This window comes from Taurulus bubalis, assembly GCF_910589615.1.
Source record: "Taurulus bubalis genome assembly, chromosome: 14".
Taxonomy (NCBI): domain Eukaryota; kingdom Metazoa; phylum Chordata; class Actinopteri; order Perciformes; family Cottidae; genus Taurulus; species Taurulus bubalis.
This window is the reverse complement of record NC_136602.1, coordinates 11,942,715-11,969,616: the sequence shown is the minus strand read 5'-3', so window position 1 is coordinate 11,969,616 and position 26,902 is coordinate 11,942,715. Positions and strand designations below refer to the sequence as shown.

Genomic DNA, 26,902 nt, shown 5'->3' with positions numbered 1-26,902 from the left:
GACATAAATCTCTCTGTGACTTGTCCTCTGAGGAGCACATCTTATTGTCAGCTCACTACTCCTGCCGTACCTTCCTCTGCAGTGGAGTGTAGCTTATAGTTATGGGAAACCAGCAGAAATGAAATACAGTCTGCATATCAGCACTTCTAACAGCACAATGCCTATAGAAGACTCTCCTCAGCCCCTCGGGACATTGCTCAAGCCTTTCCACTGTGAATATTCAGTCTGGGAACAGTGAAATAGAAACCTTACAGTTTGATTCAGTGTATGCATATTCTTGGCGGCTCAGGCCAAGAGAGCTCGTCTTAGCATTGTAAAAACGGACAGTAACCAATCCTCTGAAATGTCATTTCTCAGTTTCACATTTCGGTGATAATGGAAATCAGTACCAGTAATGTCCCAGTGGGTGAAATCTTAAATGTGTTAGCTGTGAGTGGGAAGCCCTGCCAACAGATGTTTGAATACCTGATACTGACAGCAGGTCTGTGGCTACCCAAAGGGACCAATCATTTTCAGCGACCTGCAAGTAATGCTAATTTGTCCTCCTGGTTGGTAAAAAAAAAAAAAAGCATATGTAACAGATCCAGATTTAAATTAAAACACATGCAAAGTGCAATGTATTTTCTTCATATTGTAACTGTTAAATGACTCAGGCTTACATTATAAGCCTGAGTCATGATGCACTTTTTCTGCCATTGTTTTATCTGGTGCTTTGTGAATTTACATAGGAAGTAATATGAGTATTTAAATCCTACTTTATTCAGCCCTCTCACTCTAAATTTCTGTGGTATTTTAGTTGTCATGTGGATCATTTGTGATGTACAGAAAAGTCAACAGAATAAACCATTTTATTATTATAATTACAATCTCAGCAGGTATGCCAATTTTAACATCAATATTTCCCAGTATACTGTATCATTCTTGGTGAGTATCAACATTAGGAATACATCATTTTAAATGCATTTTCTCTGTCAGATCTGTGACTTTGAGTCTGTCTTTGTAACAAAGTGAGGTATGAAACAGCAACGGTGTAAGAAATTACATATAATATTGATTTTATTATTTAAAATTATTATTCATATAATCCATATTATCTTAACCCTCCAATCCTTTTCTCGAGCATATCTTAAACTGCACGGGTCCTCCGTTATAGTTTGCTTTGTTCACTCTGCAGCCTCCACACTGTGCCGACTTCTTTTTCTGTGCTATCCAACACACTGAACACATGAACATCCTTTGTCTGGTGAAATCGCTGCAACAATCTCTGGAAAACAGTCACTGGGATGCTAAAGTTGAGGTGCGGGTAGGTCACTTTGGCAGCGAAGTCCCTTGTGTTGCTGGACACGATACCTGCAAAACAGAAAATAATCATAATATAGTTTTTAAAATGTAAATACAGCGTGTATAGCTGCCTTCTCTCTACACATGGGTGATTTGTTACAGTATAACTGGCTATGGTCATCTTATGCCCCCCACTGATCAAAAAGAGAACATGACTGTAGTTGCAGGGTTTCTTACCCAGCAGCTCTCCCGAGCATGACCGCACCACAGCACCCCCGCTGGTCCCTGCTTGTACTGCACAAGTGGTCTGAAGCATGACAGGCTGGTCCTTCAAGCTGATGGTTTTGGAGAGGACACCACAGGTCAGGGACGGACCACATCTCTGACCCAAGCCTCCATATCCCACCACAACTACAGATTCACCTGGAGGCAGACAAATCAAGCTGAACATCAATCTTATATCAGTTTAATTTGGGTGAAGAACCCGATAAAGATAAAGTCAGATGATCCCCCCCAAAAAAAATGTTTCACCTAAACAAGACTGAAATCAAACCTGGATTGTAACTCTGAGCCATGCGAGGGACCACAGCCTCTGTGACGGAGTCCCTCAGCTGCACCAAAGCCAAATCATAGGATGAGGAGGCTTTAGTGGCAAACAGCACATCACCCACGGCATCAAGGACTCTGTGAAGCAGAAGTCGCCAAAACAAACAGCAAACATTATATATTCTGCATTGTTTGTACCAAATCAGTACACACTGTGATCAGAAACATTGCAGCATGTTGAAAGGCCCTGAACCCACACAGGTGTTTCATCTGTCTGATTAAATATCCGCTCAAGATAGTTGGAACTTAAGTAGTTACTGGTCTGGTAATTAACCACATATTGATGACACATATACAAACACATACCTTGTGAAAACACATGGACAAATTTCACATTCTGATGTGATGATGTGAATACAGTTAAAATAAACTTTCTGATGTGATAGGGCCTGGTAGCCTTATTAGGTGGGGGAAAAGGGATATACAGTCCACATACACACAGTCCTGAGACTAGGTCCAATTAGGCTAAATAAGTGACACCTGTGTGAATCAAGGGTGTGACGGGCCTTTAAATGATCTTTGGTTGGTAGTACCTGGTGTAGCACAAAATGAAGAATGTTAACCCACCAATATTGTGATAACATGTTTTATAGAGACTTTTGGAAAGCTGTTGAGTTCAACAGGGGTTAAGATGTGGTCACCTGTCCCTGTGATGGAACTTCAGAGTGACCGTCGACTTCCCGTTGACGACGTGGCGGCAGGTCACAACCAGCCGAGAGGCGACTACGACCCCGGAGCCCCAGAACAGGCCACTGTCCACGAGGCACACCGTGGGGCACCTCACAGCTCTGGTCTCGTGGGCCGCGGTGGACACTAGAGTCCCTGCGTCTCCCGGGAGGAGCCAAACATCTCGCAGGGGGTCTTGAGTCTTCGTGCAGCGGACGATGCTCCTGAAGATCAAGTGCACCGAGCAGACCAGGGTGAGGCCGATCCACTCATTCGCCTTCCACCCAAATGGAGACACGATCAGTCCGAGGAGATGCGCCGTGTCCGTGCCGTTCACCGCGAACAACCCTCCGCCCTCCGTGCCTGGCAAGCACCGGGCGTCCGTGAGGATGACTGCGTTGTCCTCTCCGGAGAGGTTGCTGACGATGCCCCTGCTGAGGCTGCTGCCGAAGAGATCCAGGCAGAGGGAGCCGAAAGGGGAGCCGCACGCCACCACCGGGCAGCCTTTCTGGAGACATGCGCCGCTCTGCCAGGGGATAGTCCCCGCTGTGTGTGGGCTGCTGTCCGCCACCACACTCGCCTTGAGTACAGCGAACCAGCTGAGTGACTGGGCGTCTCTGAGTAGCTCCTCGTCATCTTCATCGACATGGAAACGCCACTTGTCCGTCTCTTGGAAAACTTTCTGGAAGGCCCGTTTGAACTCCAGGCAGTTCACCAGCATCAGCAGCTCGGCCTCGACCTCCCGCGGACGTGTGGCGATGCTCCCGGAGGGTGAGGATGCTTCGCCCCGTGCAGACTGGACGGAGGTCGAAAAGCTGACGCGGATTTTAAGTTTGTCACTGAAGCTGCGCGGCGACAGGAACCCGCGGTCCGAGGAGAGGGACTCTCTGTCGGTGGTGAAACGGGAAAACGGGAGGCCCGTGCATATTACGGTTCCAGTCTGACGATGCACGATGACTCCGCTGCAGCTCAGAGGTTTCTTTGCTGAGAGAGCCTCAAACAGCTGGACTACACAGCAACACGTCTCCACCTCCTGCACCTCCATGTGGACTTTACCCACGCCGCTGCAGAAGTTGGTCGATGACAAGGTTGAACAACTTGACGCCACTGGAGAGTCGTTGAAAGGCAGCAGAGACCAGTGGTTGGACAAGGCCCCTTAGGTGTCGCAAACTGACCCAGAATTTAAACTTAAAGTCGTCTTCTTTTGCTAATACTCTCTACTGTAGTGTTTACAACGTTAAATCTGTCGTCTAGCTTCCTGTTTGAGTCTCATTGGTTCACGAGAAAAGAAACTCCTTCAGATAGATGTGATTGGTCTAAATGTTAATCTCTGAGCCAATGAGAAATAAGGGGGCGGGACCTTGTTTAATGCGCTACACCGTTGCAATAGTGTCATTTTGGTATTTTAATGTTCTGGGGATCATTTAGGTATCCTAAATAACCGTTCATTGTAATATCTAAAACTAGGTGTTTAATGGTGACATTTGTCTTTTTTAAAGAAATGGTCAAATGGAACAGACTGGTATATTTACTGATTTTTGGATCAGCTGTACAGCTGATGCATATTTAATAATACTGCAAACAGTGTACAATAGAGGTTTTTTTTTTTTTTTTTTTTGCAAAAAAAGTTCCGATATTGTAGTTTAGCTGGGTTAGCTGTTCATTATTTATATATTTCGTTATTTTTGGAATGACCGTATCTTAAAACTCGTTTGACCATAATGATAGTGTTATGGGGTCATAATAACAACAGTATTGTGAATGTGTTTGGAATTGGTTGACCAAAAATAGATACAAATTTGCCAGACAGATGTATAAGATTGTCAAAAATATTTATTGGACTCAAACTTCACACATTTAATAACTATTACCTGCCTTTTGTAACCAATACATTACTTCAGCGCTCACGGCCTGATGTAACATAAGGCAGAACACGTTTTTATTGCAAAATATAAATAAGAGCTTGTATACAAAAGAATGTATAATATTGCACTAAGAGGTAATGTCATGCATATTTTTGTGTGCCTTTTTTCTTCTTTTTTTAAGCACCAACCAAGTACTCTCATATCACTGCATGTTTTGAGCAGCCACTAATCACAAAGTACTCGAGTTGTTTCACAGCAATAAACTATCATGAAAACCGGTAGTTTGGCATCCAACTTTGTCACATCACCTGGCTGTGCTTGACGCAGTTATTAGACGCTGTCCTGTGCTATCAAATAAAGCTCATCACAGCAAAATGCCAGTTAATGCACTTGTGGTCACATTCATATAATTGGCCTGCAGTTGTAAACCTTCAACGATTAGAAAAAAAACATGAAATCAGTAGACCTGCCAGTATCCTTGGAGGTAGCAGTCTACTGTATTAACACTTTTCTTATGAACAAATATGGCACTAACTCTGCAGCACTTCTCAGAAAAACAAATGTGTTCTTAGATGAAAAATCTTATGGTTTTCAAGATTCCCATTAGTTTGAAAGAAGTAGGGTAAATGAATATATAATTCTAATACTCTCAATCAAGGAAGAGATTGTACTCAAACACAAAATGTTAACCAAATTGACCTTCACTGTAAGTCTACACGAGCAGCTAAAAATACACCCGGGTCAGAAACTGGTTCACAGCGATGACATGTTCTATATGGCAGAAAGAATTCGCCACAGGCTTTAAGTAAAGGTTGAAACCACACCATGAAGATTATTCTCCACACTCAATCTGAACAATACAGACAGATGATCCACAACGTAATCTTTGACTCGTTGTGGTATGATTGATATGATAGTGTTCTTTGAACTCGTGAAGAATACAAGGTATATTAACACAAAACACTCGTAACACAAGTCCTAATTATGGTAAAGTTAACAAAATATCTCTATGGCAGGTAGTTGTTTGTGGAACATGTCTTTCTGTGTGCAGGTAGCATGGTAAATGAGGTGGTTACAAGAACATGAATCAGTCAATATACTGGGATAGCCAGCGGAAACCGTCTCCGTATCCTTGTCTCTTCAGCACACTACACATGTAAACCTCCATTGGCCTCAAATTCTGCTCCTTCAGTGACACTTTGCCCTAAGAAGAAAAGAAAGGACACATCCAAACCCACAGATATTAATTCCCAACACAAGCATTTCAACCCACTTCACCATGGACAGTAAACATTTACGATCAATATCTTGAACCCGATCCCCTGAAAAATTATTTTCTTTTGTGCTGAAAGGGAGGTATGTGGCCTTGCAAGAATTGTGAAGCACACTTATTATTCAGTGGAAATGTCCTTGAACAATTAGGCAGCATGGACACAAACATAAAGCAGAGTAAAGAGTAACTATAGAACATATTCTGTTTGAGTGTTTCCCCTGCTTCCCAATGTAGAGATTGCATTCACACCATTGAATCCCTTGTGTGTTGAGTACCTTTCCAGATGTGTGTCCATGAAGGCCAAACGTTCCTCTGAGCCCATCCTCACTGATGGCCTCTGGGCGGTCGATCTTATTCCCCAGGATGAGAACCGGGACGTTGGAGATGGTTTCATCCGTCAACAGGGCCTGCAGACAGAAAGGGTTCAAGTATACACCAAAGAGAACTCCATTGAGTGTCGCATACAGCAGGAACAGATATGATTAACTTACATCCAGTTCAACTTTAGCCTCTGCTAGTCGCTCATGGTCTGCACAATCCACCATGTAGACGATACCGTTTATGGCCGGGAGGTAGTTCTTCCAGATCCTTCGTGCTGTGAGAGCAACACAATTTCAGCACGTATGTACACACAGCTGGCAGTGCATCAAACTGCATCTTTCTTATTCCTACCTTGCGTATGACCTCCAAGGTCAAATGTTGTAAAGGTCATCCCAGCTATGGTCAGCTCCTCAGATGCTGAGGACAGAAGGGAAGCACTGACTTTAGATAAGAGATGAAACCAAACTGACCACGGAACAGACGACATGCTGTCAACTCGCTGAATGTACTTGGATGTAGTGTTGGCACGTGTTGTCCAAGCCGGTCGTCTCTGAGCATGTGCAGGAGTGTAGTTTTTCCAGCATTGTCTAGCCCAAGGAACACAAGCTTGCCACTCTTCTTGTACAACCCTGAGGGTAAACAGAAAACAAACCATATTAATTTACAATAAGATCACTGTCAACTTTTTTAGTTAGTTTTTTAGTTAGTTTTTTTTCTACATTTATGCAAATTGACTGGGATCTATTTTTATAAATAGATGATAGCAAAAATAAATAGAAACTCTGCACATGTAATATGAAAACACTAATGACTCAGGTTTGGGTTTATTTTGGAGTAATATCCTTGAACTTGAAACAACCTGTATATTCGTCATACATTGTGAGATTTATGTTGTTTGTAGCCCCATATTTTCCGTGAGCTCTACTGGCAAAGGGACAGACAGTTATTTGAAAATGACAAACAAACAATCTTTTCTGACACGTTCACAAGAAACGTTGAGAAGTTTGCTTTCTGGAGAGACCTTATATCCATGCATACATTCAGTGTGGTTCATGAGCTCCAGCCATTTTAGTTTGGCTCTATCAATGTATTTACATGACAACAAAGTTATTGTACTTAAGGCTGGACTATATTATTGACATGTACAGTATGTGCAGTACTTTACCTAATAGTTGCAAGACACTGCTGAAGCTCTTGTAGATCCAGTCAAAAATAAAAGACATTTCTCTGGATTCCCTGTAATACAGATCATATAACTGAATGTATTTATTGTAGCACATTAAAGAAGAACACAGCCCAGGACAGTAATTACGTTACAGTCAGACCTGAACCGAGTCTCCATGAGAAGATAAGAACAAGTCCCATGAAACAACACAGCACTTCAAGATATACAATAAATATAGCATTTAATGAAGTGTTGCAAAAGGACAGGATATAGCACTGGAGCTCATTGTTAATCATTATTCCCGGTCCTGGATTACTCTGCTGGTATGTATAAGCTCTGCGTAATCACACAAGCTTTAAAGCATAAAAGGAAAAGAGGGCGAACAAAAAAACAAACAGGTTTCAGAATATTTTTTTAGATGGCAGTTTGTTTCTGAGAACTGCCTCACCAAGTTACACTGATCTTCCTTTGACTATTTTTATGACGGGTTGTGGCAAGGACACTTGATCTCGGCATTCACCCCCTGCTTCCCTCTCTCACCCTCTCACTCTCTCTCACACACACCTGTCACTCTATATGAGACTTGATGTGCTTGTTGCAATGAATAGTGATTCCTTCAGTGACCAAAGCTTTGGGAAAATACCAAACTGTTGATTACTTATCATACAGTGTTTCAGTTGTAAACACCAAAACTCTATTTATAAAGTAGGACACTTGAATCCAAGGTAGAAATACTGTAACTCAACAGTACTTAAGTGAACCCTCTATAATGTTGGTATTCATGTCAGAAACTGAACAGCTTTTCATGCAAATCTCAGATTATATACCAAAACCAATAAACACGTATTACAATATAAAACAGGCCACACAAGTCATGACTGTGTTCCTCGTACATGTTTGTTTCCGCGATTTCACGATTACTGCCACATTACTGCCACAGTACCGAGGCTATTCGCAACGACACCAGCGATCCTACAGTAAACAATCAAACATTTAGTAAACAACATGCGCGCGAAGAGATCTGGAATGACTCGCCAAACTAGAGCTGTATCATGTCAGGAAAGTGGCTCAACACGCGCAAAACTACACTGAACACAAAATGTGGAGACTGAAACAACGTGAACTTGATATATGCATTGGGGGGTATTACCTTCGTCTGTCGAATTTATTAAATGCCCGTCAGTTTTTTGGTCCAACCTGTCCCGTCGACTGTCATGTAGCCTACGGGTTTGACAGCCAGCCGGAAGTACGTCACTATGACGGTACATTAAGAGGGCGGGAGGAGGCTTTTCTTTAAAAAAAAAAACATAGACTCGCACTAATGTCATTTACAATAGGAATTTTACTGCTAATAATTGTGGGAATATAGTATACGTAATTGTATCTACAATGTTTTGGTCACAAGTAAAAAATGAAGTACTCAAGCACAATTTAAAGTTCTGTCAAAGATGTATTTTGATTGTGAGGACCCAAAGATTAATTTCTTTGTAAATGTTGTGATCCTGTTGAGTAGATTGGATTCACAAGCACAGAATACTACTAATACAAATCTGGAATTCATTTAGCTACTATACCTAATTGGTTCATGTAAATAAAAGGAAGAGCATGAGCCTGATAGTAAAGGTTTATCACAAACAAATTAAGACGGAGGAATTACTTACTGTAACATACTTACATCATAAAGAGTAATGTGAGAAAACATTAAGTATACCGTAAATAAATGCAGAACAAATATAAGTAATGTAGGTCCTGAACACTAGGTGGCAGCCTTATAACAAAAAGAGAAATCAAAGTTCAACTTTATTTACTAAACATTATCTCACTATCAGCTCAGCTCATTAAACTTGTGGTAATAACAGCAACAGAGAAACTAGTGCTTGTCTCCTAGTTTAGAAGAAATTATGTTGCAGAAAGTGTTTTGCCAAAAAAGAAATCACACTTTGATGATAATTTAACCGGATAAGCTTTATTTAAGCAGTTCAGGGTATTGTACTTGATGGCACAAGTATCTACAAGAGTAGGACTTGTAATTTGTTTATGACAGCACATCTCAAAAGAGATCTTTGTTAAATAAGAACAAAAGAATTGGTCAAGACAAGTATTTTTTTACTTTTTTTCTCTCCACAGAATCTAACCAGTATCTCTCCATCTACAGGGAAACAGCCAACCCACACCCAACCATCCAGATCCCATCCAGTCATCCCATTGGTTCCCATCGGTAAGACCGCTGCTGGTTTACTTCCTCTCATAGTAGAACCATTTATCCACTGCAAATGAAAGCATCAATCTCACATCAGTTCACTCATGTTCAGCAGAAATACAATTATGATATTGACAGGAATATATATATATAATTTTTTTTTTAAAGCTACCTGAGGAGGGGATGGGTTCTTCTTTTCCAGAAGGGCTCGTCTAAAAATAGAGTGAAACATCAGTTATGATTGAGGAATAAGACCTGGTATTGACAGGTGTTGTCATTTTGAAGAAGAAGAAAAAAAAGGAAGAACTAAAATCGTACTTACTGCACCAACAATAGCTTTAGCCTCATCCACTGAACAGTGGTTAGGGCTGTCACTGGGCGAGACACATGTGTTTTTGCTGCATTGCATGATAAGACACATTCATTCATAGTTTAGAAGCTATAATTGAATACCTTTCAGTTAACATGTGTCTTAAAAAGCAGCTGTAATTTTAGCCGTGGTCAAAGTAGTAAGAACAGTGTTCACCAGTTCAGTTCACCAGCGTTGGTCTTCTGGGAAATGAGATCTTTCCAGAATTTGTGAGTGCTCTTGATTATTCCAATGGCAAAGTCCTAAAACAAAAACAAAAACAGTGCTTAGTTGAAAGTACGTTGTTTTTTATAACGTTCATGCAAGAACAGTCTGTTAATAATTTATTTAAAGTAGTTCAAGTGAAGTTTCCACATGTTTGAAAAGGGCATGCACTGTTCATTTAAAGTATGTTTGATCACAGCAGAGATAATGGTTTGAAAAGGCAGCAAAGCATTTCTGGCAAAGTGCTCAAGATGAATCCAAAACTATTTGACACTGTAAAAAGGAAGGTTAAATAAGAAGTGCTAGGGTGCAGACCTTGTCTTTGAACTCCCCGTTGAAAGCAAACTCGTTCTCTGGCTTCCCATCTGGTACTTTGTACATCTTGAACCAGTCGACCGTGGACTCCAGGTAACCAGGTTTCAGGCGCCGCACATCGCTGATATCTGAACGTTCATGAGGACAACATAATAGGTTCAGTCGGACTGATGAAGGACTGCCAAGAAACTTTAAAAGGGAAATAATTAGGGTTCTTACTGTTGATGTCGTTGGCTTCAGGGTCCTCTACGTTGATTACAATCACTTTCCAATCAGTCTCGCCCTCATCGACCATGGCCAGGATGCCGAGCACCTTTACTTTGATTACCTCCCCACGGGAACACACCTAGAGAGGACGTTTGACTTTGCAGTTAATTTTCTGTTGACATCAGCAGTATTAACTTTTTTCCAATAAAATGAATGTACACAGCAAACAATGAAGTCGATAATCACACTTACTTAATGAACGAGGACATACCTTAGTGCCGATCTCGCAGACATCAATAGGGTCGTTGTCACCGCAGAAGCCGGTGTGCTCATCTTTGTGGGCGGGATCTTCCCATGTCTGAAGCGCCCCAGAACAAAGAATGCCAACAGAATCAAGTACAATTACATTTATACATATTACATTTGCTGTTGTACATCTTAAACGCTTCAAGAACGACCTAAAGCCATCACAGTTTTTAGGGAGGACACATTCAAATTGGAAAAACTCAAAACTAACCTGAGGAATGGCTCCATAGTTCCATATGTAGCCCTTGTGTGGGAAAACATTGGCAACATATCGCACCTTTCCCTTCTTCACATCTTGCTTTACTGGGTTCAAAGGGTCTTTTGTAGCGATCTGAAAATAAAAATGTATTGCTGTTAATTTTAAAGAACTGATTTGTGCTAAAAAAAGAAGAAGTATTATTTCATCACAATTATTCACTGTTAATCACAATTTTTAATCTTGTTGAACTTTCAGATGACGGATTACCCTTTTAGTTAATGAAAACATTTAAAAACGGTTGATAAACTGTTCAAGACATTGTGATCAAACTAAAGTCAAAGCTATTCAAATCTGATCTGATCTAAAAGTTGATGGTGGCAGATTATCTGAAACTCATACCTCCATTTTTGCATTTGTCCACCTTGGTACTTCGACAACCACGTGGAAGATGTTCTGTAAGAGACAATAATCTGTCATAACAATCTCTAATTGCTCTGAAATGGTACCGGACACAACTGAAGATGACACAACACATGCTTGTATAATGTGCAACATTCTGGCTTTTACTTAAATTGCTTAGGTCCAAACATTAAGAGGATAATTGTTTCATAAAGATAAGATAATACTTAATTCACTGCAATCACAATAAGTATTGGCATAGCACTGTAGAGTAAAGGTCATTGCCTTTACAAATAGACTATGACCTTACTTCTGATTAACAGTTCAGTGTCTGCAACAGTTTTAGTTTTTTAAAAACTACATATTAATGGCAGCATTTTTTAAGTCACATGCTAAACAGTGGGTATATTTAAAGGGTACACAAAATACATCTATAAATATATATATTTAGTTATTTATTTTTACTGGGGTAAAGGTGACAGATGCTACCGTACCTGACTCTCATCAGCGTACATTGGTATGTCATGGAACGGTGAAACATACTTTCCATCAGCATTCTCTGTAAAACAGATGAAAACACTGTATGAACATGGCAGACAGATACAGACGGCTCTTATCGGTCGCTTATCAACAACCCAGTGTGCTAGAGCAGAGCAGATCGGATCATTGTGCATGGTGGATTTGCCAAAGGAGTGCACAGGTTTTCATTGGTGCATACTTTCAATTATATCTGAAGGTGTGCCATTGAGTTGCTAAATAAATAAAACACGGATTACAGGTAATGCATTTTAGTCTTTATAGCATGACCTCTCTCAATGCATGGTTACATGACACATCTAGGGCAGTGCACCTAGTAGTACAGACGAGGCTTGAATTAAATTATGGCTACAAACTACGAGGGGAGCTACAAGAAATGATGAAAATGGTAAACAGGGCTAAACTGTCTAAACAACTAAAGTCATCATTAAGGTTCGTGTAACCGCTTAAGAGCTCGCAGTCTTGCGTTTATCAATACCAATGGGGTGTATTAGCGCGATATATTATATTACATATTAACGCGGGGTTTATTAACGCCTGATAATCAGAGAGGGCGTTGTGTCACCAACTCAAATTTCGTTTTATGCTTTTATACCAGATGACGTGTTTGAGCACCTTGTCAGATTTTCCGAAAGAGCAAACTTCCTTCTCCAAAGTCCAGGACAAGAATGGTAGAGCAAACTCGACGAGTACCTAGATTTACAGTGACGTTGTCAGAAACCTACTATCTTACTATCTCACTATTTTAAAATGGTAAGCGCAACTTAAAAGGGCTCAAAACGAGCATTGACGATTATTAAAACAAGTGGAGATTTGCGTACGAACATATGTCAAAACTATCGCTGGCAGGATGACACAAATAACAGCAACAATAATGAATGAGTGACACGTGGGAGTTTGCAGCTAGCCCGTGGGGTTTGTGAAAAATACCTCAAAGTAGCAAACAATGACACAACTTTATCATGTGTACTTACTGAAGAATAAGCGGTAGCTCAGGGAGTGGAGGTTTCCCCTCTCTTCCACGGTGAAGCTCATGTTTGAGTGCAGGTTAGCTGGCTCTGGGATGGAGGATGGCGGCGGAATGAGACGTCTGCGCTCGGTAATAGTAGGTAGCGTTGAAAGAGAGGGCACGGCGCATGCGCTCTTTGCATAAGATGCCTTCAGGGAGCTATCGGAATTATCGCACTTACAGACGAAAGGCAAAACCTATGGATGAACAGCGATGTCAGTGTAGTTGTACTATGACACATGATGTCATCTGTTATCGTGGTTATAAAAGTATTAAATAAATAAAGATTATTTTTAGGCACCAAAGACATTTAATCAGCCCCAGCCACGATGTGTTACCAGGCCGCACAGAAAGAATGAATTAAACAAATGTTTGAATAATTATCAAGGTCTGAAAGATGTCTTATTTTGAAATGTGTGCCTCTTGACACACTTGAAAAAAAAACTTCTTTCGAGAGCTTCTTTGGAAAGGTGAAAAGACCCAATGAGGAGACAGAAGAAGAAGAGCCAACGACTTTCAAGAAAAAGAAAGCTGTATTTAGGCTTTGTTTTGGCTGCGTTTTCCCCACATGATATGTTCAACGACTGTCGGAAATTATGTAAATCTGACCCAAATATTGTATTTTACAGATTATGATGAACTCTGTAGTCTTAGCGATTGTTTAAATAAGACTTTTGAATCCCGCCGGCCGGTTTGGGGGTTCAGAGGGTTAAAATATATCTAAACTCTGAAACCTTGAATATTTAAAACATGTATGCCCTGAGTCAATAGAATTTGTTTTTTGCTTTTAGTTATTTAATTAAAACCAGCTGCGTAGGTTGTGATCTCACATGACTGAGTTATAGGTTGTGCATCTCCATCAGAGACACTTATAATAATAGGGTACAGAAAAGTCTAAGTGCATGTCGGGAGAAATAGTGGGCTGACGAAAACCGGGAAGTAAAGCATCCCGCTAGTCTTTCTACACAAATGACAAAATTCTTTGCAAATATAATATGGAAAGTTCAGAGAAATGTGCCGAACGCAATCTTGATCGAATTTAAGTTTAGACTAGATTTAAACTATTTTCAAGTAGTTTCCGTTTGGATAAGAAATTATCTAAATATACTATGAAATGTATGCTTGTTGTAAAATGACACTTTCCATCTTCTTAAATGTGTGTGTGTGTGTGTGTGTGTGTGTGTGTGTGTGTGTGTGTGTGTGTGTGTGTGTGTGTGTGTGTGTGTGTTCAGTAGTTCATAATTTGACTGTTAATATAGTCATCTTATTTTCTGCCTCTATCTGTGGACATATTACGAGATGCACTTGAATGCAGCCTCGAACATGCATTGACAGTATATGCATGTAATCACAGTATATGCATGTAATCAGGAAAATGAACTCGTATATTAAAAGTAAATAACTCATTGCCAAAAAAAACCCACCGAAGATGATCCCCCTCAACAATAGTAAAATATTGCTTTTAAATGAGTATAGATTCATTTAAAAGCAATATTTTACTATTGTTGAGGGAGATTATTTTTAATTATGCTGTATAGGACTGCAACTAATACTTGTTTATATTATGGGCAAATCTGCTAATCATTGTTTCCATTATTGGACTGATGGTTTGATTTGAACAATTAATGTAGATAGTGAGATATAGAATCACAATTACCTTGAGCCCAAAGTGACACCTTCACAGTAATTGTTCTGTCCAACCAACAGTCTAAACCTCAAAAGATTATTTAAAATATATTTAATTTTTCAAAAATGATGATACCAAAAAAAGGAAATGCTCATATTTGAGAGGCTGGAACCATGCAATGTTTGGCATCTTTTGCAACACACAAACAATATGAAATTAGCCAGTGCATTATCTGTCTATTTGGCTAATTGATTAATTGGCTAAGATGTAGGCTACTTGTATATCATATGTTAGTAAGTAACTAACTAACTGAAGATGTCACGGAGGGGGGAAGGAGAGGACCCAAATGCCAGAGCAACGGTTTCATAGTAAATTTATTTAATAAACAAAACTTAGGATAGGCTTCAAAAACGGGACGTGGAAAGTACAAAAACAAACCCAGGACTCCAAAGGACAAGACTACTCACGATGAGACCGTTTACGAGGGGGGCAGAAGACAAACAGGGTTTAAATACAAGAGGAGGGTAACGAGGAACAGGTGGAAACACTGAGGGCAGCACAGGTGAAAGGAATGCACAGGGAACAGGGCAGACAGACAATCACAGACAATCACAAGGGAGGACATGCAGGAACACAGAGGACACACAAGACAGGGACTTCACAATAAGACTGGACACCAGACAAACCAACATTGTGAGAGAAGATTTCCAATAATTGTAGTGAAATAAAAATAGAAATGTTGTGGAGTAGAAGTAGGCTAGAAAGTAGGATGAAAAGATGGAAGGTTGTCCAAAAAGTACCTCATATGTTCTGAAAGTAACCCAGGATACATAACTTAGTATTTATTCCACCGCTATTTATTCCACCCATGGCAAACAGGAGCGTGATAACCGACAGCTTAAAGCAAATAATGTATCAGTCATATTCCAAGTATGATTCATGCAGTGTAGAGAAGGCCCTTTCAGATAAGGACATGCTATAAATCAAGCAGGGATACCGTCCACATATATCATCACAACTGTCTGTTATCTGTGCATATGACAATAAAGATATCTTGAATCTTGAATCTAATGTTGCGATCTAATGTTGGGCCTAAGTTGTCTGCTTGTTTTAAGTCTTTTTGTTCGACAACGTTGCAGAACTTGAGCGAGCAAACACTTTTGAGTGAAACAAAGGATGAGAAGAATATGCAGGTTCAAGATGAGGCAAGTTATTTATGTTGTGAAAGTTTTATGAACAGAATATTTTTAGGTAGGGAGGACTCTGAATCCGACGGGTCATAGACACGCATGCATCATTTATTCTAAACAAAAACAAAAAAATGTGACATGTGTTTCCCACTGAATACAAAGTAGGCTGCTGATGCTCCTCACAGCTGACTTCACATCCGCCCGCTGCTCGTCGTGCTTCCTGCCTTTGCTGAGGGAGGTGCTGACGGCTGGGACGACAGGACAAGACAGGAACGCTTTTAGGGAGACCAGAGAGTGGGAAACGGCCCGGGTTTCCACCGTCCGCAAATTGTCTGTTTAGCTGCTGGATTTGTCACCGTATCGGCGCTGAAAATGTCGACCAGTCGTCAGTTTAGCGAGTGCAGGGCTATCCCGACCAGGACGGTGTTGATCAACGACACAACGCAGCTACCTCATGACTATTGCACCACCCCTGGAGGCACTTTATTCTCTACCACTCCCGGAGGTAGGACGATGCGGTATCTTTTATTTACAAGCAGATCGGAGGAGCATTGTCATGAAGTGGCGTTTGTACTCTGTTATGTCACTGTGGCCTATAGGCTGCCTTGTCATCATGATCAAAACAAAAACAAAGTGAAGACCCGCCCATGTGCTCATCTCGCGGCTGTCTGATTGGCTGGTCTGCAGCGCAGAGATTCTGTATAAAATGCATCATGCAGTTAAGAAGGAGTGATGTACAGTATATGTCAGCTTCGTCATATTCCACGTATGATTCACTGCAGTGTAGATAAGGACGTGCTTTAAATCAAGTAGCGATACGTCCACAAATATCATGAGCATGTGATATGTCAACACTGTGCTGCTGAAATGCTTTATAGCTCCACAGGCACTGTATGGAAATGTGTATTTCTGTCAATGGGTTTTGTATAGTATGAGTAAAAAATGTCCATTATAGTTCAATGTAACTTCTTCCAGCGTCTTGTTTTGTCCAAACAAAAGTCTAAAGTATATTACGTTTACAATCCTACAAACCTGTGAAAAGCCAGTAAATGTTCACTTACAAGAAGCTGGAGCCAAAGAATGTGGCATTTTCACTTGGAAAAACTGCTCAAACTGTTAATTATTTAAATAACATATTTGCCCATATATTTTCCCATATATTTTCTGTTAATAAATTAACTGACTAATCATTTCAGATCCAACTCAAATACACATTATAATCTACTATACTATAATCAGTCTAAGCAACTAAAGTGATCATTAACGCTTGTGTAACCGCTTAACAGCTCGCAGTTTTGCGTTTATCAATACCAATAGGGTTTATTAACGCGATATATTATATTAAATATTAACACAGGGTTTACTAATGCCTGATAATCAGAGAGGGCGTTGCCTCACCAACTCAAAGCTTTGTTATGCTTATATACCAGATGACATGTTTGGGCACCTTGTCAGGTTTTCCGAAAGAGCAAACACAACTTTATCATTTCTACTTACTAAAGAATAAGGAGGACATGTGGTGTTTGACACCCATGGCAAACAGGAGCGTGATAACCAACAGCTTAAAGCAAATGATGTATATGTCAGCCTCGTCATATTCCACGTATGATTCAATCAATCAGGGATACCGTCCACATATATCATGAGCATGTGATATGTCAACACTGTGCTGCTGAAATGCTTTATAGCACCACAGACACTGTATAACAATGTTATAGAGTATTTCTGTCAATGGGTTTTGTATAGTATGCTTAAAACATGTAAAAAGATGTCCATTATAGTTCAATGTAACTTCTTCCATTGTCTTGTTTTGTCCAAAAAACAGTCCAAACCTCAAAGTATATTAAGTTTACAATCCTACAAAACCGTGAAAAGCCAGCAAATGTTCACATAAGAGAAGCTAGAGACAAATAATATGTGTCATTTTCACTTGGAAAAACTGCTCAAACTGTTAAATAATAATTGATTATGAAAATAATTAACTAACTACTCATTTTAGATCCAATTCAAATACACATTTTGTTTGACACTATTATTTTGTTATGAGTCTTTTCTAAAGCAGTGTTTTTCAAACTTGGCTCATGGACGATTGCAGGAGGGGGAAGGGGGGACATAACCAGAGGAGAGTGTGAAGTGAAACGGGAGTTAAACAGCCTTTGGTCACAGCAGACATTTTCACCAGTCAAACACAGGTGTTACTGACCAAAATGATTTGCTATATTGCATTTCAATAACTACTGTTACTGAGCCAGCGTTATTTTTTACACCTGTGTTTTTCTTTTTGTTTGTGAAAGAGGTCAGTGAATCTGGTTAATGTGGGAATGATAAATAAGCAAACGTGCTGTGATGCCAACAAGGCATTATTTAGAAAGCAAATACCATGTACAGTACATGATGGAGGGATGTTTGGCAGAAAAGAAAAACCCATTAGCAAACTTGTCAGTCAAATCCAAATCATGAAGAAGGCTATCTTGCTTTTAGTGTCAGAACCGTTTGTCTTTTGTGTGTATAAACTCTGACAGTTTGACAGTTTGAGTTTACCTTTCGTACCTTGTGGGAAAAGTAACATGCAGTTAAATAAAATTGGGAGTTACTGACTTAGAACAAGTGCAGCCACACTGGCGGGCCAATGTTCTTATCTTTCACATTTACTTCTTGGGGGTATTTATATTTTTTGGGGGGTATATTTGTGCATCTGCCTCAGAAAAGACTGAAACTAGGGGAGGTGTTTAACTAAAGACTACTTGGAAGAAAGGTCGACGCTTTAGACCAGATGGCTTTAATCCGGGCCTTCTGGATTAAGGCCAGCGTTTCCACCCACAGCACATTTGATAGATGCTTCCTCGAACAGAGCATGAGTAACTGAAACTTCTATGTGTGTGTTGTTGCAGGAACGCGGATTATCTATGATCGTAAGTTCCTCCTGGACAGGCGTAATTCTCCCATTGCCCAGACTCCCCCAGTTCACCTGCCTGTCATCCCTGGAGTGACCAGCCAAAATGTCCTGAGAGAGAACAAGAAGAATGAAGCCAACAACCACATTAACAACCATGATGGCAAGCCCACAACCGGTAAGAGTTACGACATGGATCGAGTGACCGACTTATGTAACAGGGAGTGTTCCGTTGGTAGAGTCCCCAGTCCTGTTCTTCTCAAGAATGTGACAAACACACACACCTGATGATGTACTGCGATTGTTTTACTTAAAGGTGCCAAGAATTGTATCAACATAGAGATTTCAGTCCTGACTTTATGTCAAACTAAACTAAAGTAAAGGCCGACCACCATGGTAATCAAACAACACAGCCCTGTTCCAGACATGCCTTGACACCGTGTTGTCTTTGTTTTGTTTTTAAGGTGATGATGCTCAGTTTGAAATGGACATCTAACCGACTGGAACCGCACCAGCAAAAGCAAATGACCTGGCATCCCATGTGCCAGTGGCTTGGCTTGTAGAAACCAATGTTGTGAGCCCTCATGGCAGCCATCTTCTTTCGCTCTCTGTCTCGCTGCTGGATGTTATGTGTGTAACTCATGGGGATTCAGTGTATCATACATACATGTGCAGTGGGGCCAACTCTGGAAACTATGTTTATTTGTATACATTTCCCTGGTTACCAGTCGCTGTACAAACCACACAATGAGGGAGCCGGCCTGAATATTATGTACCCAGACACTTTGTCCAATTAACAGATTGCAGTGCTCATCTTCCAGCTTTCTGTGAGTCCGGATCTTTAACAGAGCACACTATAAAACACATGATTTCAAGTTAATTGGGAGAGGAAGTGGTCATTTTTAGTACTGGCCTTAGAATCAGTTGAAAGCTTTGATATTCATCACAGTCTTTGGTTTTGTTTTGAAGACATTGAAAGCATCTTTTTTCCGGGATTTTTCTGTCTTTTTGTTTTTTGGAAGTACTTGAAAAACTCCACAATCTATAATTGATGGTTTGGTCTGTTTAATTTCCAGTGATGGTATGCAAAGGGATGCTATTGTTGTTTTTATTTTGCAATAAGGTGAAGATGCCATTCCAAGACTTCCATTTCCATTACTAACACGAGCCTGTGAACAGAGTTTCCAAAACTTTTTTAAAAGGGGTTTTAGACAGTGATTTAATTGTTTAGTAATAATCAAATTATTGTATTTCCTATAATCAACCTGCAATTTAAAAACAAGATTTTCATTTTGAAAAGACTTTCAGAAATGATTCATCACTAATGTGACCTTGCTCAAACTGTTATTTACACATTCCTCTCCTGCTGAGAGAAGTCAACACACGTTTTCTCCAGCTTTGCTGAAACTTTGTTTTGTTGGCAGGAGCTCTCTGTTCACAATTTGATAATTCTAAGAAATTAGTTTTTACTCTGCAACATCTGTCAGGTGTTTTTGAATATCCAGACCAGATAAATATTTCGATTAATGTGGAAATGGTTAATATCACAATGGCACTTTTTGGATGAAAAACAAGATTTTTTTTAAACTTGAAAAAAATCCAGATGTCTTACATGCATTTAAATGCATTTTAGTTTTTTAGTATTGAGGGTATTTGTTTGGGTATCAGCACTGTCGAGCCTTTTGGATGAAGTGTCAAAGAACCAGTAGACATTGTTTTCACCAGGCTTGATCATATACGGTACCGATCTGTCCCTAGTGTCCTTAACCCATCGGACAAAACCTTATTCTGTCCACGTGTCATGTCTGTCCATGCCTTACTTTACATCAAATGCAGTAACCCAAATTAGGTTCCTAGTCACCAATTTGTACTTTCCAACAGATGTTTATTTTTTCACTGTAACATTGAACAGGTAACATTGTTCTTGGCAATTTGGCAAAACAAGTAAGTTTTTTATTTTTATTATTATAATGGTTCCTTCCCCAAGCAGCACAAATTTAATTTTGCGATTCTGAAGTTCAGATAGTTTAAAAACTGCCATATGCTCACTTAGTCCAAAAATATTGAATTTGTTTGTTTGTGTTACATCACAATCATAGTCATGTCTGTTATTTGTACTGTGTCCAAGTAATAGTTCTTTACTTGGAAAATACATCACCAGGAAGTTTCCATTTTACTCAAAATGAATTCACAACACACCGTTGTCTCTCTGTGTGAGCGGAACCACTGAATGGCTGAAATGATGTCTATCAAAGGTTTTCTTTTTGGCTTTGTAATTTATTTTGGCCATGTTTGGTGACAAATACATTCAGGGGTCGCTTAAACCCAATTTGCGTTGAACATTTTTGGCGGTAAAACTTTGTATAACATGATAATTCAAATTGCAGATTCATTTCAAATCAGTTTGGTTTGACAATGAGGGCTTAACATTGTGTTGAAGGGGATTTGAAACAAAACTTACTGTAACTTTCTGCTCTTATTTTAAGTAATTTTCTTTTAAATGAAACTCCAATGCCAGTGGACTCTGTTGCTGCAAGATCAATAAAGTTCCGTAACAAAGAAAATCAGATGTTGTGTTTTTAATTATCTGTTTGGTATGTTTCTTTTGCTATTTTTGATGTGACAAAAACATGGATGGAATCACTTATTATTGCGAGTAAGAAAGGGCCAATATGCTTCCTGTGTCAATGAGGATTAGGAATCTCTTCTGTATAATTTCACCATAATATCTCTCAATTTGTTGTCTCAGGAACACTGTTTCATGCTGTGCAACATAGCGGAGCCCTCTTTCCACATCTGAAATGTCAAATCACAAGTACTCATTACCAAACTAAAAATAAAATCTCTTTACACACATTGCACCGATTCCTTTTTCTATTTTTACTTTATTTAGACAACTAACTGTATGGAGGGTAGGGAACTACATGTGATGTTCTTTCAATGTATTCGTCAGAAAGAAGAGCGTTCAAGCTGTTCACGTTGTATAGAAAGGTGCAAGTTAAAGCATATTTAAGTTGTTAAGATGCTACACAACTGACGAGTAAGACGAGCACATTTATTAGAACAATGCTTCAGTGGGTCAAACAGTCTACAACGATCCGAGTTAGATATTTCTTTGAAACATCCCAGGATCACTGCGTCTAAACTGGTTTTGGTAATTTGATGAGAATTCATTTACACCACCGTAGTCTCATAGGGGCGACCCTATGCCAACATTTAGTTTAACGTTTTTTTTTCAGACCTGAAACTTGACCTTAAAGCCCTACTTACTCATATTGTGTTCAGATGGTGCATATTCCAAAATAAAAATGTATTTAAGCAAATGAACACAAACTGTGATGTGGAAAACGGTGCTAGCTGGTGTTAATGGAGTACAGCACTTCTGGTAGTTTCTGGGTGTCCGTGCAAATTATTACGCTGCCATGCATATTCTGCTATGGCCAATGTACTGTACTCCATGGAAACATAAAGGCAACAGGGTACATTCACAGGGGTGGAGGTGGCAGTCAGTGGCGGTCCAACATCAAACCCTGGCCCTGGGCCACTATAAGATGGATGGATGGATAGATAGATGTATACTTTATTCATCCCCAAGGGGAAATTTGTTTGTGGCAGCAGCAAGCAAAGTTACATAGAAGACACACAAATATCAGGTATGAAAAATACTCAATATATACAACAAAACAGCAGAGCTATTCATTTAAGGAAATAAAAAAAAAGAAAGTGCAAAAAATGTATATGCAGTGTATATGAAGTGTATATAAGTATATACAATGACATAAACGCATACAGTGCCTAACTAAACAACAAAAGTGGTGCTAGGGCTGTACACAGGTGCATCTAGACAGTAGTTACACGCCCAAGACACAATTATGTTGTACCTTTTCACAACTACAACGTAGATACCTTAATAATGAATACTGTCGTTATTGACATCTTGCTAACGCTGAATGGCATCAACTTCAATACTCAGACGCGCATTACTGACGTCCAGTGGACTAAAGAGGAACTGCAGGTGACGATTTGCTAAATGTCAGTTTATTCTTTCACTTTTACAGTTTTACAATGTGTCTAACTAAACGGCCTAGTGTGTGTTCTTACAAATTTCATGTTTTCTATTGATCTGTCAGCATGAACGCAGAAATAAAAAGTAATATTTTGGTGGCGGAAATAAACATCAGACTTTGCCTAAATACGCAAATGCTATGGGTTAATTATTTGTAATGCATTATAAATACAATATAATGTCCTAACTCTATATTACGTTTGCTTAGAGAAAAACAAAAAACAACTCCGCCGAGTTCTTAGATTATGTTTACGTTTTTACATCAGGCAAAACAAGTACGTGCCCACTCAATTTCGTGCAGGCATTAATCCGGTCGCCTGCTGGTCCTTCCTCCTTTTCTACGTCCCTGAGCGAGCCCGGCGTCAAGATGGTGAGTCTGGTGGTAAAATATAAAGTAAAATCCGATGATCATCGAGGCCATCCGTTCATATAAACACAATTCATTCCCTATACGTGATGGTTTAAGGTCGCGCTGTCGTTTAGTCTCGATATTGACGAGGTTTGACGCGAGCTGAGAGGAAATTCAGCGACACCATCAAAATGCTAACCCAGTGTATGCTTGTCAGGACGCTACACACACTATTTACCTCCGTTGGGGTGGTTTATATACTTTCCTCCACGTGTTTTCATTACCGTATATTCCCCGTGAAGTCTCGTTAAACTACACGGATGCTCAAAGGACGCAGCGAAGTATTTAGACTTGTATTAGTTGTCAATAAAGGGACGTGAAGTCCGAGCTCCCAGCCACTAACGTTAGCATACTCTCCACTGTTAGCCATGGCTGGGCCCTCATGTTACACGAACAGGGAAATTAAACAGCTGTAATATTGCTCAGCTATATCAACTGGTTGTGTTTATATTTCGGGCTGCATTGAGGCCGTGGAAACGTATACGTGTCCTGGTTAGCAAGCTATATTAGCCAGTTAGTCAACGTGAGAAGCTAGAATATAACGTGCCAGCATGTACTGCTTGATGCCGGGTGAGGGAAGCTGCAGTTTAATGCTCGGCCTGGTTTATTTTTTTTGGTGTGTTAATATCAGTAGTTTCAGGCTGGAAATTAACTTTTGGTTGAAATATTGTCCATTAGTGTGCTTCATCTTCTCCTTTCTCCCTCCTTCAGAATGACACAGTGACAGTCAGGACCCGCAAGTTCATGACGAACCGGCTGCTTCAAAGGAAGCAAATGGTAAGTGTTCAATGTTAATTGTGTTGATGCCACCAAGAGACATGTTTTCTGTGACACGGTCATGTATTCACTGCCTGTCCTCTCTGTAGGTCGTCGATGTCTTGCATCCCGGCAAGGCAACGGTCCCCAAGACTGAAATCAGGGAGAAACTCGCCAAGATGTACAAGACCACCCCTGATGTCGTGTTCGTATTCGGCTTCAGGACTCAGTTTGGTGGCGGCAAGACAACAGGCTTTGCGATGGTGTACGACTCTCTAGACTACGCAAAGAAGAACGAGCCAAAACACAGACTGGCCAGAGTGAGTCTTGTCCCTTTGTGTCTGTGTGAATTATTTGATAGATTTAATCACTGGTGTATGACTGCAGAAGGCATAGCCGTTTTAACTTTTCTTACACAAGCAGCTGAATTGTTCTGCCCCTCAAAGGCAGTTTCATGGCAAATATTGTTTTACCGGACAGCCTTTTCTTTTATACAGAGACTCTTAACTCCCCTCAGAGCTGTCGGCCACTGACTAGATGCATTTTTCATGTACATCATGTTGAATAGTTTGCAGATCAGCTCCTGATGGTATGAATAGATATACATGATATACCTGCAATTTCCCCACTGCAGGATTAATGAAGGATAATCTTATCTTATGTTGCTTATCCACAATTAATATCAAACATCGATGGTGGATAGTGTGGCCTATTCGTTTTGAATGCAGGTCATCTTTTTTGGTGTGCACAATTTGAGTTTTTATTTTATTAAAAGCTAATCAGCCAATGCAGACATCTGATGTATGCCACCAGTATAATCTTATGGGTTGGCAATACTGAGTGCGGCTGTGGCTCGGTGGGCTTTTAACCAAGATGGTAGTGGTGCGATCCCTGGGCCCCCTGCAAGTCCCTGAGCTCAACCTATATCAGTCAACTGCTCCAAAAAATGTAGGATTGGTTAAATGCAGAGGTCAAATTTCATGCATGTATGATGACAAGTTTTAGTTTTTTCTTCAGTAATGTGATCATTGTGACGGTATCCTTAGCATCAGTAGGTTATAATTACTAAAATATCATGTGAAATTAAACACTTGTTAATTTGTGTTCCTCAGCATGGTCTCTATGAGAAAAAGAAGACCTCAAGGAAACAGCGCAAGGAACGCAAGAACAGAATGAAGAAAGTACGAGGCACCAAGAAGGCCAGTGTGGGCGCTGCTGGCAAAAAGGTATAGTGATTGTTTTACTTTCTTACAAATGAACAGTAAAAATGAACAGTAACTAAACGCGTGTAGTCTCCTATTGGCTCGCCCTGGCTTGTTAACAAGACAGTGTTCCTGTGATAGTATGCCATCAGGAAATATACTTTATTTAATGTCTTTCTTAATGGAAACAAAGAAGCAAAAGCCATAATTATTTTCAGGGCACTTTTTTTATACTTTCATTGCAACTATTCTTACCTTTTTCTGCCATTTCTTTTTCACAACCTTTGCTGTTTACATTTCCTTTTCCATCTTGCCAATCGTGTCAAATCTTCTTTGGGATCTGTAGAAGGTAACAGTGGTGCATAAATAGACCAATTTTAGTATGCAGACAATCCGTTAGTGATAAATACCAGCAGTATTCTCCCTTTACACCCTCACCTACCCATCTGAGAGATGAACCCTTAATGCTTTTCCCCTGGATGTACATGATGCATCAGATATACAATTATTAGACCCACTAGTGAATAATTACCTGGCTTATCCTTCTCTTAATACTAATAATTAATAGCTTGACCTGAAAACTAATGGTATTCTAGACCGTGTTTTGGAAAGCTAACGACCCCACAGCCAAAAGGGGAAATTACTTAAAACATGGTGTCTGTAGAAACCCCTGGTGTACTTTTTGTTTCGATAAAACCCAACATACTCTTGTGCCCTCTATGTTACACGTCTCTTGCCTAAAGTCACCTAGAAAAGGTCTCTGAATTTTACAACACAGCTGCATCTGTAATAGCGCCAGCACAAACTGGCTACCATAGTTTTAATTGGCTTGGTTCTATCTGACTTGTTGAGTACAGCTGTGACAAATCCATTCAGAGATCTTTTCTATTCCATGTTTTTATTTTCAACATGTTAACATTATTTTCTTTCATCTTTTGCTCTTGATTTTGCTTCCCATGGATTTCTTTTGCAGAAGTGAAGTGTCAGTGTGCAGGTATAGAAGCTGAACAAGCATGGTGTGCCGTTGTGTTGCACATCAAAAGCTGAAAGGCCTGAGCTGTGCAATGCATGATGTACCGTACCTACCCTGCCATCTCTCCGTCAGTGCCCCCCCGCCCCCTTCTTCTTACGTTGTTTCAAACTCCCTGCTAATAGGTTTTTCCCTCTTCCCCCAGTCCTTTGTGCCACTAGAATAGCATACCCATTAGGCTTTGCACACTCTGCCTTACATTTAAACAGACACAAGCACTTTGATAATGCTTCAGATCTCTAGTTATTAGAGGCAGGGTGTAGCATGTGTACCTTAGTTTTTCAGTGTGTGGAGTGTGGGTCAGTTGAACTAAAAGCCTGCCAATGTGTGAATTCTAACTTCAGTCATAATGTTCAACAAGGCTTCAAACTATGATGTTGGAGTTAAAACAATTTGCCTTGCCATTATAAATAAGTAACATTTGTTGGCTCGGTTTGCGCTCTTTAACTTTGTGTTACTCACATTGTCAAGGAAGTTGATTTGTTGTTGGAGAAATTTTATTTTCCCTGTATTAATTTTGCTGTTCTGTCCCCACAGTGAGCCCGGACAACCAGGGAGGGTCTCCGTGCTCAAGATGTTCTTGTATATTGTCATCAAATAAACTTTGGAAAAAAAATCTCTATCCTTGGGCTTATTCATTTGAACATACATTTTGATATCTATGCTCTGACCTCAAGGTTCTATGTTCTGACCTCAACTAGTTCCAATATGAAGACCAGAACCACCCTGTCATCAGCCAGCAAGTGAATACATATGAATGTCAAAAACGTGTGACATTGAAGTGCGTCATTGGAGTATGAGCAAGA

General features: G+C 40.0%; 5 protein-coding genes across 6 annotated transcripts; 2 read left to right on the top strand and 3 right to left on the bottom strand.

Annotated features, from left to right (window-relative positions):
* Positions 1 to 916: 916 nt before the first annotated feature.
* tysnd1 (trypsin like peroxisomal matrix peptidase 1) lies at positions 917 to 3,598 on the bottom strand (the record flags this gene model as incomplete). Its single annotated transcript, XM_079230031.1, has 4 exons — positions 917 to 1,350; positions 1,519 to 1,704; positions 1,835 to 1,965; positions 2,529 to 3,598. 4 exons carry the CDS (start codon positions 3,596 to 3,598, stop codon positions 1,148 to 1,150), a joined length of 1,590 nt encoding a protein of 529 aa, XP_079086157.1. The 3' UTR covers positions 917 to 1,147.
* A 770-nt stretch (positions 3,599 to 4,368) lies between these two features.
* On the bottom strand, positions 4,369 to 7,341 carry sar1ab (secretion associated, Ras related GTPase 1Ab). The gene is made up of 6 exons (XM_079229428.1): positions 7,178 to 7,341; positions 6,522 to 6,641; positions 6,364 to 6,429; positions 6,183 to 6,286; positions 5,967 to 6,098; positions 4,369 to 5,622 (listed from the first exon to the last, which is right to left on the bottom strand). The coding sequence occupies exons 1-6, from the start codon at positions 7,290 to 7,292 to the stop codon at positions 5,506 to 5,508; spliced, it is 654 nt and encodes a 217-aa protein (XP_079085554.1). The 5' UTR covers positions 7,293 to 7,341; the 3' UTR covers positions 4,369 to 5,505.
* Positions 7,342 to 9,122: 1,781 nt separating this feature from the next.
* ppa1b (inorganic pyrophosphatase 1b) lies at positions 9,123 to 12,978 on the bottom strand. The gene is made up of 11 exons (XM_079230173.1): positions 12,889 to 12,978; positions 11,872 to 11,936; positions 11,378 to 11,431; positions 10,991 to 11,110; positions 10,745 to 10,831; positions 10,486 to 10,612; positions 10,267 to 10,394; positions 9,904 to 9,989; positions 9,700 to 9,775; positions 9,550 to 9,589; positions 9,123 to 9,444 (listed from the first exon to the last, which is right to left on the bottom strand). The coding sequence occupies exons 1-11, from the start codon at positions 12,947 to 12,949 to the stop codon at positions 9,413 to 9,415; spliced, it is 876 nt and encodes a 291-aa protein (XP_079086299.1). The 5' UTR covers positions 12,950 to 12,978; the 3' UTR covers positions 9,123 to 9,412.
* Positions 12,979 to 16,013: 3,035 nt separating this feature from the next.
* Positions 16,014 to 21,448, top strand: eif4ebp2 (eukaryotic translation initiation factor 4E binding protein 2). The gene is made up of 3 exons (XM_079230135.1): positions 16,014 to 16,245; positions 18,632 to 18,811; positions 19,098 to 21,448. The coding sequence occupies exons 1-3, from the start codon at positions 16,113 to 16,115 to the stop codon at positions 19,127 to 19,129; spliced, it is 345 nt and encodes a 114-aa protein (XP_079086261.1). The 5' UTR covers positions 16,014 to 16,112; the 3' UTR covers positions 19,130 to 21,448.
* Positions 21,449 to 23,001: 1,553 nt separating this feature from the next.
* rps24 (ribosomal protein S24) lies at positions 23,002 to 26,683 on the top strand. 2 transcript variants are annotated; one of them, XM_079230194.1, is made up of 6 exons: positions 23,002 to 23,069; positions 23,820 to 23,885; positions 23,975 to 24,184; positions 24,977 to 25,090; positions 26,040 to 26,060; positions 26,634 to 26,683. In XM_079230194.1, the coding sequence occupies exons 1-5, from the start codon at positions 23,067 to 23,069 to the stop codon at positions 26,043 to 26,045; spliced, it is 399 nt and encodes a 132-aa protein (XP_079086320.1). In that variant the 5' UTR covers positions 23,002 to 23,066; the 3' UTR covers positions 26,046 to 26,060; positions 26,634 to 26,683. The 2 variants fall into 2 exon arrangements, with proteins under 2 accessions (XP_079086320.1, XP_079086321.1); XM_079230195.1 differs by lacking the exon at positions 26,040 to 26,060.
* The last annotated feature ends 219 nt before the right edge of the window (positions 26,684 to 26,902 follow it).

Coding starts and splice junctions, on each gene's coding strand:
- sar1ab (XM_079229428.1), bottom strand. CDS start 7,292: ATGTGCTACAATAAATACATTCAGTTATATGATCTGTATTACAGGGAA. Junction 6,642..7,177: donor CAGTGTCTTGCAACTATTAG/GTAAAGTACTGC, acceptor GTTTACCCTCAG/GGTTGTACAAGAAGAGTGGC. Junction 6,099..6,182: donor AGGCTAAAGTTGAACTGGAT/GTAAGTTAATCA, acceptor TTCTGTCTGCAG/GCCCTGTTGACGGATGAAAC.
- ppa1b (XM_079230173.1), bottom strand. CDS start 12,949: ATGAGCTTCACCGTGGAAGAGAGGGGAAACCTCCACTCCCTGAGCTAC. Junction 11,432..11,871: donor TGTACGCTGATGAGAGTCAG/GTACGGTAGCAT, acceptor TGTCTCTTACAG/AACATCTTCCACGTGGTTGT. Junction 10,613..10,744: donor TCTGCGAGATCGGCACTAAG/GTATGTCCTCGT, acceptor CGTCCTCTCTAG/GTGTGTTCCCGTGGGGAGGT.
- eif4ebp2 (XM_079230135.1), top strand. CDS start 16,113: ATGTCGACCAGTCGTCAGTTTAGCGAGTGCAGGGCTATCCCGACCAGG. Junction 16,246..18,631: donor ATTCTCTACCACTCCCGGAG/GTAGGACGATGC, acceptor GTGTTGTTGCAG/GAACGCGGATTATCTATGAT. Junction 18,812..19,097: donor TGATGGCAAGCCCACAACCG/GTAAGAGTTACG, acceptor TTTGTTTTTAAG/GTGATGATGCTCAGTTTGAA.
- rps24 (XM_079230194.1), top strand. Junction 23,886..23,974: donor TGCTTCAAAGGAAGCAAATG/GTAAGTGTTCAA, acceptor TCCTCTCTGTAG/GTCGTCGATGTCTTGCATCC. Junction 24,185..24,976: donor CAAAACACAGACTGGCCAGA/GTGAGTCTTGTC, acceptor TGTGTTCCTCAG/CATGGTCTCTATGAGAAAAA.